At 25.5% G+C, this 23,724-nt stretch overlaps 2 protein-coding genes across 3 annotated transcripts; both read left to right on the top strand.

Moving 5' to 3' along the window:
- Positions 1 to 1,165: 1,165 nt before the first annotated feature.
- OCT59_008225 (uncharacterized protein) lies at positions 1,166 to 4,671 on the top strand (the record flags this gene model as incomplete). 2 transcript variants are annotated; one of them, XM_066142318.1, is made up of 5 exons in its annotated part: positions 1,166 to 1,181; positions 1,255 to 1,397; positions 1,508 to 1,689; positions 1,767 to 2,134; positions 2,210 to 4,671. In XM_066142318.1, 5 exons carry the CDS (start codon positions 1,166 to 1,168, stop codon positions 4,669 to 4,671), a joined length of 3,171 nt encoding a protein of 1,056 aa, XP_065999210.1. The 2 variants fall into 2 exon arrangements, with proteins under 2 accessions (XP_065999210.1, XP_065999211.1); XM_066142319.1 differs by lacking the exon at positions 2,210 to 4,671 and having other exon boundaries at positions 1,767 to 2,196.
- Positions 4,672 to 16,098: 11,427 nt separating this feature from the next.
- Positions 16,099 to 21,153, top strand: OCT59_008224 (uncharacterized protein; the record flags this gene model as incomplete). The annotated part of the gene is made up of 1 exon (XM_025327775.2): positions 16,099 to 21,153. One exon carries the CDS (start codon positions 16,099 to 16,101, stop codon positions 20,911 to 20,913), a length of 4,815 nt encoding a protein of 1,604 aa, XP_025169527.2. The 3' UTR covers positions 20,914 to 21,153.
- Between the last annotated feature and the right edge of the window lie 2,571 nt (positions 21,154 to 23,724).

Genomic DNA, 23,724 nt, shown 5'->3' with positions numbered 1-23,724 from the left:
ACGTAAATATCTTTAGATCCAATTATCCAATTAACAAGCTCTTTTTCGCTCATATAGATCAGATCAAGGGCTTTCCAAAAAGCCTAAATTTATAAAAAACGGATCAGTGGATACCAAGATATTTGCATTTAAGCATATTAAAAAGTTTGTACTTCAAATTTAAACGTAAATATCTCCAGATCCAGTGATCCAATTGGCAAGCTCTTTTTTCGTTCATATAGACCAGATCAAAGGCTTTCCAAAGAGTCTAAATTTATAAAAAATGGATCAGTGGATCCCAAGATATTTGCATTTAAGCATGTTAAAAAGTTCATACCTCAACTTTAAACGTAAATATCTCTGGATCTAATGATTCAATCGGCGAGCTCTTTTTTCGCCTATAAAGTCCAGAACAAGGGCTTTCCAATGAGCCTAAAATTATAGAAAACGAATCAGTGAATCTTGATATATTTGCGTTTAAAAATGGTAATACAAACTCTGACATAAAATAATTATTTTTATTGTTTGAAAATATTTATTATGATACCATCTTTTATATGATATTTTTATTATACTTTTATAAACATTTATAGCTACTAAGGCTATATAAATTTTTATTTTACTTTATATTTTATTAAAATATACTTACTTTTTAACAGTCAGGGGAAATATAATAAAATTTAAGGGCAAAATTTTTTCAATATACTTGCCCTAATAAAAATTATGGTGCAGCATCGTCTTTGGGTAAATATCGCATGTATAGTTTTCAAAATCGGCAAAATTAATTTTATTGGATTAAAATCGCCGATCTTCAAAATGTGATTTTGGCCGAAATTATCATTAATTCTGGCCAAATTGATAATGCCGGCTAAATTTCAGCAAAAATTGAAAAAATGCGGGTAAAGGTAACACCACATTTATATAATGAAACGCTTTAAACCAAAAGCAAAATAGGAACTTATTGACCGTTCTTCTGACCTCGTTAAAAAAATTTTAATATAACTTTTGCCGTTTAACCTGGATCTTTACCAAAAGTTAGTCTATTTTTTTCATTAAAATATAATAAAACTGGGTTTTTAAAGCATTTAAACCTACAAAACTGACGAAGTACTATGTTTTTAATTTTTTTTTAAATAAATCTTTAAAAAAGCATTTTTTTTTATAGATTTTGGATTTATTTATCATAATGGAAATGGAAAAAGGTAGGGATAAAACTCATAATGAATATGAAATTTGGAGAAAGTCTTATGTAATAAATATGTAAGTTTAAAAAAGACTTTTCCAGTGGAGATGATAATGAATACGAAGATTTAGAGGAAGACCCAATAGGTAATGATGATGAATATGAGGATTTAGAAAAAAACTTAGTGGATTTTGAAAAAATTTTTAGTAAATACAAAAATCTAGAAAAAGATTTGGTGAGTATTAATGGGAATGTCTTCATTTTATTTATTTTTTAACGTGAATAAGAATAATTTTAATTTATATTTTAATAAATTTTATTTTATTAAAATTCTTTTAAATAAAGGAAAGTGTAATTGAAGAATCATCTATACAAAGTGAATTGAATAATGGTGAACCTTTATTTGAAATAGATCATGATGCACTTGCAAATGCGAAAAAATTTGCTCAACAAAATGTCTCAGACGAAGATGAAGACGAATTTTCTGAAACAGAATCTGGTGAAGAGAGTATGATGAACATGATGAAGTTATTTCTGAATTACAGGACAATGAAACATTGAGTCTATGTGTTATAATTGATATATTTGAGGGTAAAATTTAAAGATGTAATTCCAAAACAAATTTGAGGCGCCTTTGGCAAATGATTGGTATGTGGCAAATTGATGAAGAAGAAGTTAGAGCAAAAAATTTCACAATTGAACAATTAGGAGTTTGTTATACACATTTTATGTATGATCAAAATAAACTACATTCAGCTAATTTGAAGCAAACTAAAAAGTATACCCAAAGTATTATTCATCGTCGTCGTTGTTTATTTTGTAGTAAAAATAAAATTTTTTTTAGTCGTGGTGCTAATTGTGAAGAACATTCATATACAATTGTAGGTAGAAATATTCAAGTTCCTTGTATAGGACAAAAAAAATGTGGTGCCTTACAAGTATATCATCCTCTTGTATTTTCAACACAACAGAGTAAAAATGCACGTTACGTATGTATGAATTGTTATGAAAATAAGGGCAGGCATACTTATTAACGTGTTGGAAAAGGTGTAAAGAATGATCCAAATTGTGACAATATGTCACATCACAATAATGATACAAAAAAAGCATTGGAAGCAATTGGATGCTGGATTCTTAATGTAGCTTCTTCAGATAAATTAGTTTGGCAAAAAAAAGTTTTAGCACAATTAGTTCCTATTTTATGTACTATTAATCAAGAAAAATCTAACATTACATCTGAACTATCATCTTCCGAGTCTTTTTCATCAATATCAGTACCTTCTTTATTTATAATACTTGTTATTTTTGCTTTAGTAAAATTTGATTATAATACACATAAAAAACTTAATCCTAAAAATCTTACACCAAAACATTTCTTTGAATTTGGAGAGGTATTGGCAAATTCAACAATACTTGCAAAGCATGAATTAAAAGCACACAAAAAGTCACTTGAAGCACCTGCTTCTTTAGAAGAATATTGTGCAACATTTCCTCTATGTTTAGTGCAATTTTATGATGGTCTTTTAACAACTTTATATGAGACAAAAAAAAGAAAATTAGATCGACAAAAAAAATATTATAAACAACAACCTAAACCATTAAATTATGAAAAAATTACTAAACAGATAACCTTTTTTGTTTCAATAATTTTAAATATTGCATTTAAAGGATGGAAAATCTGGTTACCTCGAACAATGGCAAGTCTTTGTCGTAAACCAAAACTTCTATCATCTTTACAAGAAATTTTAAATATAGTTAATATTACTAGTCATACTTTAAGACATGAGCGTAATTTGGAGAAAATTCGTGCATTATTAGCAAATCCAACTGACTGGATTCATTATAATGAAAATATTTGGAATCTTGGTATAATAGATAATGTGGATTTTAAGGAATCTACATTTGGTTATGGAAATATATTTGATGCAACTAGAGGACATTCACATGCTACTCTGCGTATGTTATTTCAATTTCAAATGCCTGAATCACTTAATACTCTTGAATTACGAGAAAGAGCACAAAATCAACAACCATTACTTTTTGGACAAAATTCTTATTCTGAACAAACATTAAATATTTTTAATTCAGTTTTTGAAAAATTACTTGCATTCGATGAAAATACTTTTACATATCAGTCAAATTTTGATGGATATGATATACGTAATCAGATTATGACATATTATAAAATTGGTTGTGATTTTCCCCCTCCTAATATTATTATTCTTGATGCCGGTGATCCACCATCAAATGATCTTGCTGTACATAAATGTTTAAAAATGTATCAAAATGAAATTGATTCAGAATATATTAATGTTGTTGCAGATAAAGCAATTTTTAGAAGAAGTATTAGTTATTGTAAAAAAAATGAAAAAACAAAAATGATTCTTGGACAATGGCATACAAATAAGGATATGATGTCTACATTAATCACAATTTTTTCGGGGTATGGAATATTTAATATGGCAGGAATATTGGGTGTGCAATTTTTGGATAAATTAGAAAAATGTGTAGATTTTAGAGCAACTTCAAGAGTATTAGAACTGATTTGGGTTTCAGTTGGTATTGCAATTAATTTATATGTAAAAAGAAAAAAAGAAACATTAAATAATATTTTAAAAGAAAATAACATTATTAAAGTTTGGTACTTATATTTTCAATGGGCTAGTTATTGGCGAGCACATTGGTTTGAAATTCGTTGGGGTGTATTTGACTTACAGCATGAAAGTTTAAAAGCTTTTTCACCATTGTTTCCTATTGCTGGCAAGTCAAATTATGCCAGATCTGTAACCTATCACCTTTACTGTGTAGAAAATAATCCTCAACTTCGTGCAATGCTTCGCACAGCACCGTCTGTAAATTTAACAAATCCTGGGCATTTTTTTGCCTATGATGAGGCTTTAGAAACATTTGGTGTCAAATTTGTAAAACAAAATATAACACGAATTCCAACAGATAAAGAAGAATTAAAGTTAAGAATTAGAGCTACACAATTAGAAAAGGATCGAACTGACATGCTGCTTTGTGATTATATTGGTGATAATGTTAAAAGTTCTCAACAACGTAATGTTCAATCTCGAAAAAATAAAGTTTGGGAACTTGCACATTTATTAATTGATGTTTTTGAATCATTAGATCTTTTTAATCATCCAATATTTGAGTTCTGTAAAAATTTAAATCAAGAAGGAATCAATCAATTAGTTACTGTATATGATATTGGTATCAAAAGATTACAATCAATAATTAACCAAGAAATTCTTTTAACAGAAGATTATACAACTATTGGAAGAAGAGCAAGAAATATAAACCGAATTACAGTTGCTGAAATTGCTAGAATGAGAAAGGAAAAAAAGGAAGAAAAAAGAAGAAAAAGAAAAAGAAAAAAGAAAAAGAAAATAAAAGAGGTAGAGGTAAGAGGAAGAGGAAGAGGAGGTAGAGGAAGAGGTAGAGCGAAAGGAAGAGGAAGAGGTAAAGATAGAGGAAGTGGAAGTGAAAAGGAATATATAGGATAATTAATAAAAGCGAAAATATAAAATAATAATACTTGAATATAGGTACATAGATTACATCTGGTTCAGCATCATGCTGAGTATTATGTATGCTTAATATTTAATAAAATTATTTTTTCATTTGCACAAAAAAAAAACTTGAACGTAATATTAAAAAATTATTTATATTATTTATTAATTTTTTTAAAATATACATATCTTAAATGAAAAAACTAACGGCTAGTAAGAACACCTTGCTACTACTAAACCATAAAAATATAATTAAGTAAAATTCGCCACAATCACAAAAGAAAGAGTTAAAGATTACTGCTCGTCTGAAAATAACTCCTAACCATACTTAAAGAAACTTAAAATTATAAGACATCTAAGAAGATAAAAACAAAAAAAAATTAATGTTAATGGAAAAAAAAATTAAAATAAAAAATCAAAAAAAATTAATGTTAATGGAAAAAAAAATTAAAATAAAAAATCAATGCTAACGAAAAAAAATTGGAGAAAAAGTAATTAAAAAAAAAAGACATACCTGCCTATAAAAAGCCAAGCACTACAAGACAATTTTCTTGATTAAAGTCATCAAAATAAAAAAAACTAAAAAGAAAAAAAAGAAAGAAAATTTTTAAAGAATGAAAGTTAAATAAAAAAGCAAAAAAAGGGATCTATCTTGTCTATAATGCGTCATACAACTTACTTTTTTAAATATTTTATACTAAAGCCATCATAATCAGGAGAAATCTAAAAAAAAAAAGAATTAGAAAGTTTTTTTAGAAAAAAAATAAAATAGAAATAAAAAAAAAGGTAAAAAAAAATAGTGAGAAATTTTTTAAAAAATAAAGCAAAAAAAGAAAAGTGTAAAAAAAGAACTTACTATCCTTATTATCCCGTCTGGAAAGAAGACATCAAAACATAAAATATGTATGAAAAGGAACGATATTAGAATATAGAACTTGTTGCACTTGAAAAAGAACCGAAATAAGTTGCTAAATAGTTTTTTTTATAACGAAAATTACTATTTTTTTTTATTATTTGCTTTTTACTCAATAACTGCCTGGACAACCACCATAACAAGCTTAGAAAAACCTTTTCTTCTCATAAAATTACATATAACTCTACCGTTAAAATCACTTACTTCTTGTTATTTCAACTTGGATCTTGAAAAAGCTTGTTTTCAAAACAAAAGTTCTGTAAAATATAAAAAGAGAAGTATGTTGTTGAAATAAGAAAATGACGATAAAAATCGATAGAACACGTGATGGTCTATCAAGGTTTATATATTTATATAGTACAATGTGTTGAAATTTTTGATGATTGGCTTAGGAGTGAATTTTTGATTATGGTTACACAAAATTTAATCAATTATAAAATTGATTTGCGTGTCGGATTTCCCCTGACTGTTAATAATATATGTTAAAAATTCTATATATATGAGAAATGGGTTTTTTATTAGTGAAATAGGGTTTTCACAGCTTAATAATTTAAGTTTCACAAATGTAAATTTTTGTTCAACTTATTATTTAGTCAAGTGATTATCAATCAAATGATTTTTTGGTATTACAAAACAATTTTGAATATGAAAATCAATTAATAACTCTTTTTAATGCAGAGTAAACAAATCAACCCATATGATGTGATAATTTATTTATTAATAAGCTTTTTTGCAATTATTTCACCATCTAGCAGTTCAATTTCAATAAATTTTTTTTTATTTTATAAAGCATAAATGGAGCTACAAAACAAAAAAAAGTTTATGCAAATTGGATTATTAAATAGCAAACTAATTGTATTATAATATATATATTAATATAATATATTATATATTATACTGTATGGATTTTTTTAGCCAATCAGAATTCAATCACATGGAAGGAGGTATGGGTCAGGTTTCTAATTGAAGATAATCACGTAATTTCTGGTACACCCCTTACGAAAGAAAAAAATTTTTAATGCTACTTTTTGTTGAAGTAATTTCTTGATATCTGTTATATGATCATATAACACAAGTGTAATCATTTTTATGAAACTTAATTTACCTAATTTTTATTAAATTATTGTCAAATTCCTTAATTTAGAAGAATTTTGTTAATTTTGCAGATTGGCAGATATGAAATATTTATTATACCTAATACAAATGCTTTTCATTATAGCTAATAATACAGTAAATAACAATACATTTTAAAAAAACTTGAAACTGAACATTCTGTAGAAAATATTGATTTTTATCACAAAAAAATCACATCTGTTATCTAATACATATAATGAATTTAATATACCAAAAAATACTAAAGAATATAATGGCTAGAGAAGCTTAAAATACAAATAATATTTTAAAGAAATTTCTGAAAAAAGTATTGATTTAATTGTAATACCTCAGTTACAGAAATTTATTATAAAGATTTGATCATCTTCATAACAACAAAAATGATTAACTTGTCAGTGTAATTTATATTCAAATATAAATTCTTCAAATTTTTTGTTAGATGTTAAGATTTATTGGAATTCAATGTATTTTAAGGATGCTAGCCAAAACTATTTTTTCAAAATTTTAGTTTAATTAAAATTCAATCTGAAACTATTTTTTATAATAAACTTAATTGCCAAAACTGTTTTTATACTTTTTCAAAACTAATTATAATTTAGAAAAGTTTTGGATTTACCAATTTTTTCATTAAAAATAAAGTTTTGAGTTTCAGATTTTTGAATTTTATCGCTAAATGAGTTTTGGGTAGCAACATTAATGTATTTAATGTTAGAATGTGCACTAATGCTTCAAGAAGTAAGTAAAAATTAAATTTAATATATAATATTAATTATAATAAATTATTAATACTAATATATAATAAATTTTTATATCCTCTTAATGATATTATTAGACTTAATTATGATTTAAATACTTTTGCAATTTTAAAAAAAGAATGAAATATCATTAAGGAATTATACTACATTTTAAAAGTAAATATTAATTTACTTATTATTTAAATTTATATTAATAAATAATTTACTTACTATTATAATAATATTCAAAAATTTTATAGTGTATATGTCAAAGTCACAATTTGTAACTTTATCATCCCTATAAAAAATAAATGTTCAGAATATATCCAGAAAATATCTGGATAATTTTTGCAAATTCTGGACGTTTTTACTGTCTGAAAAATGTATAGGAAATGTTTTAAATCTTGACTGTTTTCAACATTCAGAATATGTTCAGAAATTGTCCAGTTCAAATTGTCTGAATTTTGTTATATCCAGAATTTGTTCAGATTTGTCTATTCTGAAATTGTTCTGAATTATAATACTAGACATATTCTAGACAGAAACTGGACATTACAAAATTTAAAAATTAAATTGTGTAAATAACTGGACAATTTCTGAACATATCAAATATTTTCTGGACTATTTTTAGACATTACATAGACAATTTCTGGACATTTATTTTTTATAGAGCATTATCTATTCTTATTTATAATTCTCCCTTCAATCATCTTAAAATATTACTTAACAAAGAAAATCAAAATCATTGTAAAATTCAAAATATGCGAATTGCTATTTCAAAAGGATATAAAAAACTCAAACTTTACTATTCTAAAATAAATGATTTCCATACGTATATACAGTAATAGCAATAAGTAAAGTTTATTTTAATATTTTTTTTAATTTATCATCAGGAAATTTGTTTAGGCGTAATTTAGTGTAATATTTTGGAGGTGGTGTAAAATTTCGAAATATTACACTAAAAACATAATATTACAAAAGTTTACGCTCTTAAATTTGAATAATTATTATAATTTAAGAATATCTCACTATCTACTGATCCAATCAAGACGATCTATAGCTCATTGGAATCAGCTCATCAAGACGAATCGAATGGTAGTAAAATCGCATTTCTACAGTTAATAGAACGCTCTATAGTATGCAATAAAGTTTTAAATTAATAGAAAGTCATCTATCAAACGTAGAAATATTATTTTACTACCATTCGATTCGTTTTGATGAGCTGATTCCAATGAGCTATAGATCGTCTTGATTGGATCAGTAGATAGCGAGATATTCTTAAATTACTATTATTATTCAAATTTAAGAGCGTAAACTTTTGTAATATTACGTTTTTAGTGTAATATTTCAAAATTTTACACCACCTCCGAAATATTACACTAAATTACGCCTAAACAAATTTCCTGATGATATTATGTTATATAATAAAATAAAATGATTCTTTTTTCTAATTTTTAATATAATTATTGATCTACAACTTAAATTAAATTATTATATAAAATACGAATAAAAACAATATTATATTAATGAAGCAAAAAAAAATTTTATAAATACATATAATAATAATAATTGGAAATCTAGTAATGTTTAATTTTAATAGAAATATTATAGAAATATCAAATGGTAAACCAGTTAATTATAATAAAATTGAAGAATATTTTCAACAACCTGTAGTTTTAATGAAAACTAACCTATTGCAGTGGTAGACATATTTATATGTGTAAAAATCATCATTAAATCATGCAATCAATTCTCTCCTCATATTAAAATCATCTTTTCCAAAAAATTAAAGATGCAGTCTGTGAAGTTAAAGTAAATCCTGCTCTGCATCTTATACATTTATCGCAACTATCCTGTTGAACAGGACCCTGAATATTACTAAAATAACTCTGATCTGAATTTATATAAACCCTATAATTAATTTCTGTTCTAAATGTATAAAGTTATATGTAGATTTTAACTTCAAATTTTGCTATCTTGGGATCCAGTGATTGGATTTTAATGATCTTTAGTTTGTTAGATTCATCCTATTAAAATGAATATTTTAATATATAATTTGTCTTTTTAGGTATAATATTAACTGAAATATTGCATTTTAAAATTTTAGTTACATGGGATTTGAGTTGTTTTAGTAAAACTCTGAACAATATATATAAATGTAGGTTTTGAGTTTGCTTAACCAATATATAAAAATTTTTCCTATGTGAGATTTATTATTGTTTATTTGATAACATAATTTTAAAATAGTCAGATATAATTATGTATAGCAGAGTACAGTCAGACTTTAATGTACCAATATTTTATGTACCGATAATTGCCTGTATTGATAAATTTTTGTTGTCCCATTTCACAATTAATAAAAAAACCTCATTGTACTGATATTATATATAATTTCACGATGTAACATATATCGATATTCACCCTTATCCCTTTATAGTAGTTTATAGTAAGGTATACTGATATTTTAGGTTACACTGATTTAATTCAGGTCGGCACTATAAACTTGGCCTGAATTAACAAAAGGATTTCCATCATTCCATCCAAGTAATTAGATTTTTTAACTCTTGTTTTAACACAAAATATGAACAACTTTTGTTTCATGAAATGAATGTTAATGAAAAGCTATAATTTAATCTTTAAATAAACTCAGAGTTTGCATAATGCCGCCAAGAATTAGACTTTAGCCTGCATTATGATTTACTATATAACAATAATTTGATATAATGATATATTTTACCCAAATTAACAGCATCGGTATATCAAGGTCCAACTGTATTAAATTATTAATAGTTAGATATATATTTGTGTAGCAAAATAGATTGTTTAATATATATATAATATAATACATATTTTACATTTTTCACATTAAAAAAATCCAATAAAACATGTAAACAAAGTTATAAACATGTTTGTGTAAAAAAAATTTACTAATTTTAATATAAATATTAAGTTAATTGTATATGTAATACAGAGAACATTTTTAGACGTAATCGTGTAATGAGTTTTTGATAAAATAAAGACGTGTCCATGTAATATTAAAAATATAAATCATATACGTGTTTGTGTAATATTAAAAAAAATATATATTTAAAATGAGAGCACTGGGTAGGTGAAAAGAGAAAAATAAGTGGTTTTCTATTTTTTTATAATTTTATACTATAATTTTTGTAATAATCAATAAAAGTTATTTCATTTTTACTTAGAAAATTTTTTAAAAATATTTTTTTTGATAAATTTTACAGTAAATTTTAAAAATAAAAATTTCACATATTGGTAGCGTTACAAAAAATATGAATAAATCCATAAATATCTATTTAATCATAATAAAAATTTATATATAAATAGATTCGAACCTGTTAAATAACATTACTTAAGAAGATTTTGAATATTTCCTTTAACTAAAGTGCTTAAATTATGCACTGAAGTCACAGAACAGATATACGAAAATATTAATAAGAAACATTTATAAGTTGTAATATTACAAAAAAATAATAATAGCTTTATCCATACATTATTTCAAAAATTTTTGTTTTTTTAGTTTTTTTTTATATATATATTTTATAAAAAAAATTATATATAAATATATATATGTCATAAAATAAGTTGCTTAGCAGTGTAAAAAATTTATAGGTTAGATAAAAGTTTGTTTAGCAGACATGAAAAATATTTGCTTATTGACCTTAATAAATTTTGAATTTTTTATCTGATCTATATATATATTGTTTGGGATCCTATTTTGGTAATGTTCGAGATCCTTATTAGATCTTTTTTTTTACAAGTTAGTTTGCTCATGATCTTATGTAAGGTTTTATTCCTGCATCATTTTCTGATATTTTTTCTGATCTGGCAGTGCTGCACTCTTTTATATGCAAAATTATCTCTACTATACATAATAACTTTATTCACAAGCTGTACAAATGTGTTTAGGATGCCTGTAACTATAAAAAAAGTTGCTAGAAATGTTCTATCAATATTTCTACCACTTTTAAAATCCATTTAAAGTCTTCTAATTTGTCTAAATTCTCGTATTTGCTTGTCTTTACTTTACCACCTTTAACCTAAATCAAGCTATCACGTAATGCTGACAAGAATTGGATTAAAAACTTGATCGTTTAAGGATTAAATTGATTTAATCACTTTTTGGATTTTCTAGGTCGTCTAATGGTGCTATCAGATAACTGCTCTCTTAGCAGAATTGGACATCAATTTTTATAATAGATGCACTTTTCGTTGTCTAATTAGTATAGTTACATCTACTATGCTTGAAATATAACATGAAAAATGATCTAGGGAGTGTTAATTGTCTGGAGCGAAGCGAAGAACTATATATATCTATGCACTATAATGATTTATAGAAATAACGTGTAAATTTTCAATCATGTGAGTTTCTCTATCCAGGAATTTCAAGGCATTATGCTGCTAATCAGCAGAAAATTACCAGAATTCCAAGGCGTTGTGCTGCTAATTAGTAGAATATCGCTACATCTTTATTTATTATACCTCGCTCCAGACTTATAACGGTTCCCGTTTCCTAGTGTACTAATAATTTTTTTTATTTTAGTTTTTTATTTTTACTTTAATTACTCTTTAAAAGACTATATAGCTTTAATTTATTTTTAGAGGACCCACTTACTTATAAGATAGGTCACCTCCAGGCCTAAGGTAAAAATTTTCTTTACAGATCCTACTATAAAAGGAAATTTTATGTTAATATATTGTTATGATTTTTTCCTTTTTAGCTAATTAAACAATAGAATTTAAGAAAAAAAGTAAAGTAAAAACTATTAGTAAAGGGCTAATTTTCTATAGTGACCTTTATTATAAGTAAGTAGGGTCCTATTTTTAGTTAGTTTATTTTTATTATTATTTCTTTTATTGTATTTTGTTTAATTGTAAATGTTTCTAATAAATTAATAAAGATTATACATGCCACCCAAATTATTTTGGGCTGCCGTAATTATAAGTAAAATCCCAAATTCAATTATAACATCTCAAATTATTTTGGCACTTTACATAGTAAATTATATATAAACTGAATGAATTACGGCATCCCAAATTATAATTATGGCATTCCAAAATAATTTAGGCAGCATGTATAATAAAGATAAAGGCATTATGTCATGTTTGCCAAAAAGTTAACTTCTATTTGCATTAGTATTGATCAAGGGAAAATCATATCACCCTTGTTATGAGTTATATATATTGATCTATTGCTCACTGTTCTTAAATCTTCCATGGTTGACCCATATACTCTTTATGTTCCAGATCTTTCTACATCACTTTCCTCTACTTTTGCTTCAGCTCAACCTTTTCATATCAATAATATTGTTTTTATGGATGATTCTACATTGATTGCTTCATCTAAGACTGAGCTGGAATATATGTTATCTATTACTGAAGAATTCTATTGTCTCAATAATACTATTACTAATCATAATAATAAAGAGTTCGCGTAGTGCTCGTATCAAATAATTTATCATATGATTTAACGTTACATTTTACAAAATTTATCACCATAATCACAATAATCACAATATTAATTATCACATTTATGGGTCAAGAAAATTCCATTTATCATTACGCATTAACTTGCATATTTTGATCGGGTCAAGAAAAATACATTTATTGCTATGCATAGATCTGCATTTTTGATCAGGTCAAGAAAATACCACGAGGAGGGTCAAGTCTAATACTTTTGCATCAATGTGGCTGATGCGTCACAAAAATCACATGAGGGTGGAAAAGTGATGATGATGATACAGCTGATACTAGTCTACTAGGACCCCAAATAATTATAGTTGTCATATCTGACTATATTTTAAACTTTATACATTATTTATCTTATAGTTTTATTAAGTTAAAATATTATAAAATAATATAGAAAAAAATGGTTCTTTTAAAGAAAAGAATCTTTTGATACCAAAATTATGTAAATTTACTGATTAAAATTAGAGATAAAGTTGTGTAATAAGGCAAAATTTGGCAAAAAAATATACACTTTTTCACTATTGGTACTATACATAGAAATATTCAAAAAAATAAAAAACTACATTATTAAATATTACTTTTTAAATTACAAAGTCATAAATAATAGTAAGGCAACTATTTTATTAAAATTTTACATTTATAATAAATTCAAGATGGCAATAATAAATTTTTAAAATTCTTAACATAGGGGATATGACCTTGATTATAATTGTCCGGGGTTACTTCAGGATTGACACTAAAAATTATGACCAATAAAATTTTAACTGTAGATAAACAAAAACAACAAAACACTAACTAATTGGTTGGTTAATAGTTTATCACGATCAATCAATCATCTGCTCAAAATTGAATCGCAAGGTTTTTAATTTTGTGATCAAAATGCCGATCAATCAATTCTGAAGTAGACTAGGGACTACTGGAGAAGATAAGAATGGTTGTTCTAATCGGGTGTATGAAATTTGCATGAAATTTTGGCGTTTTCCTAGCGTATGACAAAAATACGACATACAAGCTTATCAATTATTATTTACTCTCAATTTGGAAATTATTGTCGCTTTGGTCAGGTTTACAAAAAAATGGAACACAGAATTAAATTTTTCGTTATTATGAATTACAAAATTGGTAAAATTGGTTTTTTTTATTGTAATTATCATCATGGAAACCAAATTAATAATTAGTTTTTCTTATTGTTTGACGTTACATTAAAAATAGCAATAACAGATTTATACTTTGTTTATTATAAAATAAAGTTAAAAATTATGTAAAAAATTGGGTTAAAAGACAAAAATACCTATATTTCCTTGAAATTTAAGTTTCTTTAGGTTTTATTAAAGCACTTTATTAACGTTTTGATAGTATAATATTGGCCGTAAAAAAATTTTTTTTCTTTATTTTAGGTAGACGTGAATACATCTTATACACCATGTTTTTGTTACACAAGATCTGAAGTGTAGTAGTGTACACAATGCAAAATTTTACGTTTCCCTAGTCAGCAGTGATGTGCATTTTGTGCTTCCAATCTTCTAGTGGCCCTAGTGTAAGATTATTATCGCTTTGGTCGGGTTTACGAACAATTGGAACAATGAATTAAATTTTCGTTATTATGAATTACAAAATTGTTTTTTTATTGTAATTATCATCATGGAAACCAAATTAATGATTACTTTTTCTTATTGTTTGACGTTACATTAAAATAGCAATAACAGATATAACGTGTTCTATACTTTGTTTATTAATAAAATAAAGTTAAAAATTATGTGTAAAAAGTGCTAAAAAGTTGTATTAAAGGACAAAAAATACTTGTATTTCCCTGAAATTTAAGTTTCTTTGGGGTTTATTAAAGCATTTTATTAACGTTTTGATATTATAATATTTGGCCGAAATTTTTTTTTTCTAGACGTGAATACATCCTGTTTTTGTTACACAAGATCCGAAAATGCAAATTTTTGAATTATTATCCACTCCCAATTTGGAGATTATTGTCGCTTTGGTCGGGTTTACAAACAAATTTAAATTTTATTGTGAATTAAATTGGTAAAATTGGTTTTTTATTGTAACTATTATCATCATGAGAAACCAAACTTTTTCTTATTGATTGACGTTACATTAAAAATAGCAATAACAGATTTAACGTGTTCTATACTTTGTTTATTAATAAAATAAAGTTAAAAATTATGTGTAAAAAGTGCTAAAAAATTGTATTAAAAGACAAAAAAATACCTATATTTCCTTGAAATTTAAGTTTCTTTAGGTTTATTAAAGCATTTTATTAACGTTTTGATAGTATAATATTGGCCGAAAAATTTTTTTTTCTAGACGGGACACCCTGTTTTTGTCACACAAGATCCGAAGTGTACGCAAATGCAAATTTTTGCGTTTCCCCAACGACACAAGATTATCAATTATTATCCACTCTCAATTTGGAGATTTGGTCGGGTTTACAAATAAATGGTACAAAGAATTAAATTTTATTGTGAATTACAAAATTGGTAAATTTGGTTTTTTAATTGTAACTATTATCATCATGGAAACCAAACCTTTTTCTTATTGTTAACTTGTTCTATATTTTGTTTATTAATAAAATAAAGTTAAAAATTATGTGTAAAAGTGCTAAAAAATTGTATTAAAAGACAAAAAATACCTATATTTCCTTGAAATTTAAGTTCCTTTAGGTTTTATTAAGCATTTTATTAACGTTTTGATAATATAATATTGGCCGAAAATTTTTTTTTCTAGACGTGAATACATCTCTTACACCCTCTTTTTGTCACACAAGATCCGAAGTGTACGCAAATGCAAAATTTTGCGTTTAACGACACAAGATTATCAATTATTATCCACTCTCAATTTGGAGATTATTATCGCTTTGGTCGTGTTTACAAACAAATGGAACAAAGAATTAAATTTTCGTTATTATGAATTACAATATTGTTTATTTATCATCACGGGAACCAAATTAACAATTACTTTTTCTTATTGTTTGACGTTACATTCTTATCAAGTTATTTTTCTCTTTTTTATCGTATATAATAAGGTTATTTTCTTATTTAATGAAGATTTCGAAAAGATTAAAAAATCGTTTCACATTCACGGACTTTTTAATCTAATTCACGCTTTATTCGTTACATTTTACGTTATATTTTGAGCTTTGTTAAATTACGTTACGAGATAAAGATGGATGAAGAAACAAGTTTGAAGGGACTTAAGGAAAGGAGACTTAAAGTGGCAAGAGAATACCGTCTGAGAAATTTGAAAAGAGTTGCAGATAAGAATTTGGCTCTTCATAAGATTGCGAAAAAAAATACGTTTCAAGCTATTATTTTCTCTCTTTCTACCATTTTTTTTGGGGCTATTTTTGTTTTCTTAGATGGAAATTCTGGCATCACAGACCTTGTAGAAAATGCTGCAGTCGGAGTCGGTTCTTTGATGACTTTACTTACGAGTTTTAAAGATTTTATGACTAAAACGTCGACGGATGAAGATTGCATTGCCATTAAATTTTCAGAAGTGAGCGATGAAAGTGTTGATCTTTCCTTGAAAACTACTGATGAGGATGACATTCGAAATACTGAAAATACAATTGAATGTTGGTGTAAATGGTTACAGAGGATGAAGTCATTTTATACTACATTTACTTTGTTTAGCTCATTACTACTCATTGTTTTTATTATACTTAACTTTACTTCTCAAGGAAAAAATGTGATTTCAATAAACGTGACGATTATTATTTTTGGAGGGATTTCTTTAATTCTCGCTGGTACAATTCGTTATTCGCTAAGTATTTTCACTTTTTCAGGTGATGGAGGAAAGGATATAGACCGACTTTTAAATGGTATGAAAATTCACATTAAAAGGAATACCGCTCTTGATTTGGAAAATCTGCTAAAAGGTCTCTTTAAGCCTTACGATATGAAAGATGATAAACAGGAATTTGATAACAGTGAATTGTCGAAAACTACTGAGCGCCTAACTAGTTTGGTTGAAAATGATCCAAAGAAGGCTAAGGAGGTTCAAGATGCAATAGCTCCTGATATTGCTTTGTGGATATGGAAATTATATACTGCGATGGAAGAACTTGATTTTATGTTACAAAAAAATACTAACTCACAATCAGAATTGAATATGAAAAAACTTATGAAAAAATTGTCATTGAAAGAGCTTGTCAAAATTATTCTGGATTCGGAAGATCAAAAATATCACTTTAAATCAGAATCGACTAAATTGACTGTTGATTACCATATACTTAGGGAACTTTATGGGGCATCAAAGGAATTGCTAAATATAGTAGAAAAGGAAAACGAGAAAAAAAATGAACAGCCGTCGAAAAAAGGAAGTGATGGAATAGAAGAAGAATTTACTAAGATAACTAAGGAGTTGGAAGTAATTAAACAAATAATGGAGAAAAGTAAGAAATCGCATACAAAAGAATTTACTGATTTTACTAATAATTTAATTGGAGAACTTGACGGAATAAAAGAAAGGTTGAAATATATTAACCAGTGGGCAGAAGGCTTAAATAATTTCACGGATCCAACAAGTGCACAAGTTGATCAATTACGCGAAGAGATACCTAAAATATTAAATTGTGATAATTTGGAAAAATATGATGAGAAATGGAAAAAAACTTTTTATAAGACGTCGAAACAAGAGGATACAAATCAGACGTTGAAACAAAAGGATCCACCAAATCTGAAAGAGATTACAAATCTGCCGTTGATACTTTATGAGATAGAAAAAGAATTATCCGAGATACCTAAAATATTAAAAGAGATTGATCAAAAGATAGAAACTCCCATCGAGGATTTGAGGTATGCAAAAATAATTAATCGTTGCGCTAAAGATAAACTTGATGATATAGAAAAAAAATTATTTGAGATGCATGATAATATAAGAAAAGATTTGATGAATAGGGAGATTGCTAAGATAGAAAAAAACTTACTTAAAGTATTTATTGAAAAATTATCTAATACACTTGAAATTTTTGAAACAGAAAATGTAAAAGAATTAAAAGAATTTAATGAAAAACTTTCGAAAGTGTTTAAAAAATTTATAGAAAAAAAATTATCTAATTATAATTCTAAATGTATTGGAGAATTATCTAAAACATTTGAAAATTTTGATACAAAAAATGTAAAAGAATTTAATGATAATATTTCGGAAGTGCTTAAAAAATTCAAGGTGGAAGAAAAATTATCTACAGAAGAAGCAGAAAAATTTTTTGAGGAATTTTCGAAAAATTCCAGTAAGATAAAAGAATTATATAAAAAAATTGATGAGTTGAAAAAAGAAACTAGCCAGAAAACATCAAAAGAAGAATCAAAAGAATCAAAAGAATCAAAAGAATCATTAGAATTATTAGAAAGATTATTAAAAGAATTACGTCAAATATCGAAAGTATTAATATTGAATGATCACATAAAATCAAGAGAAAAAAATAATTATAATAAAGAGGAGGTAGAAAAAAAATTACTTAAGGTATTTATTGAAGAATTATCTAATACATTTGAAGAATTTGAAACAGAAAATGTAAAAGAATTCAATGATATAATTTCGGAAGTGCTTAAAAAATTTATAAAAAACAAATTATCTAATTATAAGGTGGAAGAAGAATTTTCTAAGATACTTAATAATTATAATGATTTCAAAACAGAAAAAGCAATTAAATTTATTGAGGAAATTTCGAAAAAATCCGATAATTCCGAGATCAAGATAGAAAAATTATATATTGAAGAACCGGAACTTTCGAAAAATTCCGATAATTCCGAGATCAAGATAGAAAAATTATATATTGAAGAACCGGAACTTTCGAAAAATTCCGATAATTCCGAGATCAAGATAGAAAAATTATATGAGATAATTGATGAGTTGAAAAAAGAATTATCTAAGATACATGATGAGAATCATTTCAAAACAAGTAAAGCAAAAAAAATTATTGATAAATTTTCGAAACATCACGATAATTACCCTAACATAGAAAAATTATACGAGAAAATTGATGGGTTGAAAAAAGAAACTTGTCAGATAACATCAAGAGAAGAATCAAAAGAATTAAAAGAATTATTAGAAAGATTATTAAAAGAATTACACCAAATATCGAAAGAATTCATATTGAAAGAATTCATAAAATTAAGAGATGATCACAATTATACAAAATTGCATGAATGGTTGAATGAAGGATTAAGTGATTTCACAGAATTACTGAATAAAAATGATAATGATATGGAGATTGATAAGATAGAAAAAAAATTACTTAAGGTATTTATTGATAAATTATATGAGATACTTAATCTTGGAAAAGAATTATCTAATACACTTGGAAATGTAAAAGAATTTAATGATAAAATTTCGGAAGTTATAGAAAACAAATTATCTAATTATAAAGTGAAAGAAAATTTATTTGAGGAAAATGATGAAACTAGCCAGAAAGAATTATTAAAAAAATGGTACCCAAATGAATTACATCAAATATCGAAAGAATTAATATTGAAAGAATTCATAAAATTAAGAGATGATCACAATTATTCAAAATTGCATAAAGGGTTGAATGAATTAGAAAAATTACAAAAATTACTTAATAAAGATGATGAGGAGATTGATTATTCAAAATTGCATAAAGAATTACTTAAAAGTATGGAGATTAATAATGAGGAGATTGATAATAAGGATATTGATAAGATAGAAAAAAAATTACTTAAGGTATTTATTGAAGAATTATCTAATACAGGAAATGTAAAAGAATTTAATAATATAATTTCGGAGGTGCTTATAAAGTTTATAGATAATGAATTATCTAGTTTTATGAAAAAGGTGGAAGAAAAATTACCTAAGATACCCGAAACAGAAAAAGCAAACAAATCAAAAAAAAATAAATTTATTGAAGAAATTTCGAAAAATTCCGATAATTCCGAGATCAAGATAGAAAAATTATTTGAGAATTTTGATGAGTTGAAAAAAGAAACTAGTCAAAAAACATCAAGAGAAGAATCACAAGAATCAAAAGAATTAAAAGAATTATTAGAAAGATTATTAAAAGAATTGGACCCGAAAGAATTACATCAAATATCGAAAGGATTAATATTGAGAAAATTCATAGAATTAAGAAGGTATAACTATTATACAAAATTGCATAAAGGGTTGAATGAATTAAATTATTTCACAGAATTCGAAAAATTACATAAGTTGTTTAAAGAAATCAACCAGAAAACATTTCATTCCATTAATCTTAATTATTCTACTCATCTCGTTAAAGATGAATATTTTTTTAAACATTTATATTATGAAATCGTTGATTCAATCAAAGAAGTCGAAGATGATGTAAAACTTAATCCTGTAAAAAGTTATATTGATTTTGGAAAACATTTTGGAACTCACTTGTTTCAGAATTTTATTCCTGATGGAAAACGCAAGTCAGACAAAGTTGTTAATCAGAAACTTATTCGTTGTTATTACCGTCTCGGAGAATTGCTATTTAGCGATAATGATGGAGAAAATGCTCCGAAAAAAGTTACTGATCTCCAACATCGAAAAGCGAAAAATGTTTATGATCTATATAATAAAATGCTGTTTTTATTAAATGACATCAACGTCAACAACAATGTCAACAAACTTCCGATAAATATGATTAAGGGGATTAAATCTCAGTATGCCACTACTATATTTGCAATAAGTAATGATGATGTTACATATTTGACTCGTAACACTCGTAACATTAGATCCAAAATCTTATATGTATTAAGTAATTATTATGTTAATTATTTGACTCGTGACATTAGATCCAAAATCAATGATGATGTTAAGAAGGAGACCGAAAATCAAAGTAGTGATGTTAAGAAGACCAAAAATCAAATTAGTGATGTTAAGGAGACCGAAAATCAAAGTAGTGATGATTATGAAAAAAGTGATTATTATGATAAAAGTGATGATTATGAAAAAAGTAATGATTATATTATGCAAATCCATCTTGATGGCAACAAAGAAGGTGAACAATAAATCCGAAAATCAAGGTTGTGATGCAAAACATGATGATGAACTGAAAGAAATTTTACTTGGTACTAAATGAAGGGAAATTATTATATTTCATTTATTTTATCTGTTACTTTCATATTTTAGCTTTTATCATTAGTTTTTTTAGCTCAATAATATATGTAAAAAAATTTTTTCTTTTACATAAATTTGTAATTAAAAAATCATTATTTAAATAATTAAATATTATACTATCTTATCTGTCATTATTTTTTAATACCATCTTTTAAAGATTTCACATATTTACCTAAATAATTTTAAAATATTTTAAAAAAGGGTTTTGTTTTTTATCGCCATGGCGACATGTCGCAAGGGTCACGCCACCGAATTTTTATTGGTAAAAATCTTGCGCCACGATTTTAAATGTGACGCGATTTTTGATTTTTCTTTTTTTCTTAAACAATCCAATCCAATTAGATATTATTTTTAATCCCAATGTTCTTTATCTCTGAGGTATTAATGTTCATGTATTTGAAAATAATTGTATTATACGTAATAAAACAAAATTGTGGCATTAATAATTAAAAAATTTTTATGTTTAATTTTTTTTTAAAAAAAAAATTTGTTTTATAAATGTCGGTGAAATGACCTGTCAGTGAAACGAACGTTTGTCGGTGAAACGTTTGTCGGTAAAATAACTGTCGATGCGGTGAGTTAAACGGGACCCACGAGACATGGTAAACAGAGTAACAAACGAGAAATTAAATTGCAGTCGAATCGAATAAACTAAGATTTATTACATTTTATATAATTTACATCATCATTTTTTTTAATTAGTTTTTTTTCGTATTTGAAAAGTTTTTAACAATGGTATGATGAAATTTTACATATAGTGAATTTAAAAACAAATGTTTTAAAAAGAGTAAATTGATTGAAGACAAAAATAATGGCAAATATTAAGAGTTTTATGCATAATAACAATTAATTTCAATTTTTTTATCTACAAAAGAACTTGAAATTTATTTTAATCTAGAAAATATTACTAGCAGATCGGTTATATTAAAGATGTTTGAATTTCATATTGTAAAATTTTTACTGGTTAAATAATTATAAAAGTTATACTTAATTTTTCTCTGATATATTTATTGAATAATATTTATTTATACGTAAAAAATTTATGTTATGCTCTCAAAAATTTATTTCTTATTTGACACTTATATTTGTCTCAAATTTCATATGTGCCAAAAATCTGGTACGCATAAAATAAAATCTTTCGTTAAATAATATTAAATAGTTAATTACAGTATTTGACTTTTCTTCAAAATTTGAAGCATAAATATTTTTAGAGTTTTTTATATTAAAAAACTTTTTTATAATGAGCTTGAAAAAAACAAATAAAAAAATATCGGTTATATAATGTTCTTAGCGAAAGTTCATAATAAAACTAGCTCATAGGTCTCATTGTTATCGGCTTATTCTTAATATCCTCTTCAGATGGAACTTTCTATTAAGAAGTTAGCCTATGGCCCCGATCATTCTTATTAAATTCTCAAGATATCATCTCTTAAATATCATTAAAAAAGTATTTTTATATTTTCTTTTGAATGTAAAGAAATAGTTATGGGAATTATAAAAATAAAAGATATACACCCACCTGCCAAAAGTATCCAGACACTTCTAAAAAGTGACCATTAAATCACATTATTTCGACATCCAGTGATCAGAATTTAATGATTTATGATTCATTGGGTTCGTCTAATTGAGACGCATCTAACCGCAGTATGTTCAAGTCTATAAGTTCAATAGATCGGAAGTTATTGCTGAATGTCTGAAAACAGTAAAATGCAAATAACTTTTGATCCATCAATCCTAGAGACATGAAAATAATAAATACAATGTCCCTTAACAAGACAAATCTAATGAATCATATTTCATCTTTCTAAGTTTAATAGAGAAAAAAACGTTGTGAAATTTGTATATGTCAAATTTTTAAAAATGAATAATGAATTATTTGCATTTTACTGTTGAAAATAACATCTGATCCATCAAATTTAGAGACATAAAAACACTGCAATTAGATGCATCTTGATAATATGAATTCATTGAATTATAAATGATTAAATTCTGTTTACTGGTTATTGAAATAATGTGATTTAACTTTATGAAGTAATTCATTTTTCGTCTTTAAAAATTTAACAAATACAAATTTCACAACGTTTTCTTCTTTATTAAACTTAGAAAAATAAAATATGATTCATTAGATTTGTCTTGTTAATACTGCTATAGGTAAAAAGACACCACCTAAAAATTAAAAAATCTTAAAAAATTCAGTGGGCCCAACAATAAATTTATATTTATTTTAAAAGTTTGAGACATGAGACACTTTTTAAAAGTGTTTTTTTAGCTTAATTATTAGTAAAAATTGGCGGAAATTTTTAATTAAAAAATGGCAAAATTCTTAACTTTTTAACTAGAGCAGTTACGGCCAAATGAATGCCAGAAATCAATTCTTTGACTAAAAAATAGCTTATGTTTAAAAAATCAGAAAGGTTGGACTGGTAGTTGCCGAAAAATCCACCACTGAAGATCATAATTTTTATACTAAAATTTGGCAAAAATAGTGATTTTACCGTTTTTACATATAAAAATTATGATCTTCAGTGGTGGATTTTTCGGCAACTACCAGTCCAACCTTTCTGATTTTTTAAACATAAGCTATTTTTTAGTCAAAGAATTGATTTCTGGCATTCATTTGGCCGTAACTGCTCTAGTTAAAAGTTAAGAATTTTGCCATTTTTAGAATTAAAAATTTCCGCCAATTTTTACTAATAATTAAGC

The sequence above is a fragment of the Rhizophagus irregularis genome, chromosome 16 (assembly GCF_026210795.1).
Source record: "Rhizophagus irregularis chromosome 16, complete sequence".
Taxonomy (NCBI): domain Eukaryota; kingdom Fungi; phylum Glomeromycota; class Glomeromycetes; order Glomerales; family Glomeraceae; genus Rhizophagus; species Rhizophagus irregularis.
This window is presented reverse-complemented; position numbering and strand designations above follow the sequence as displayed.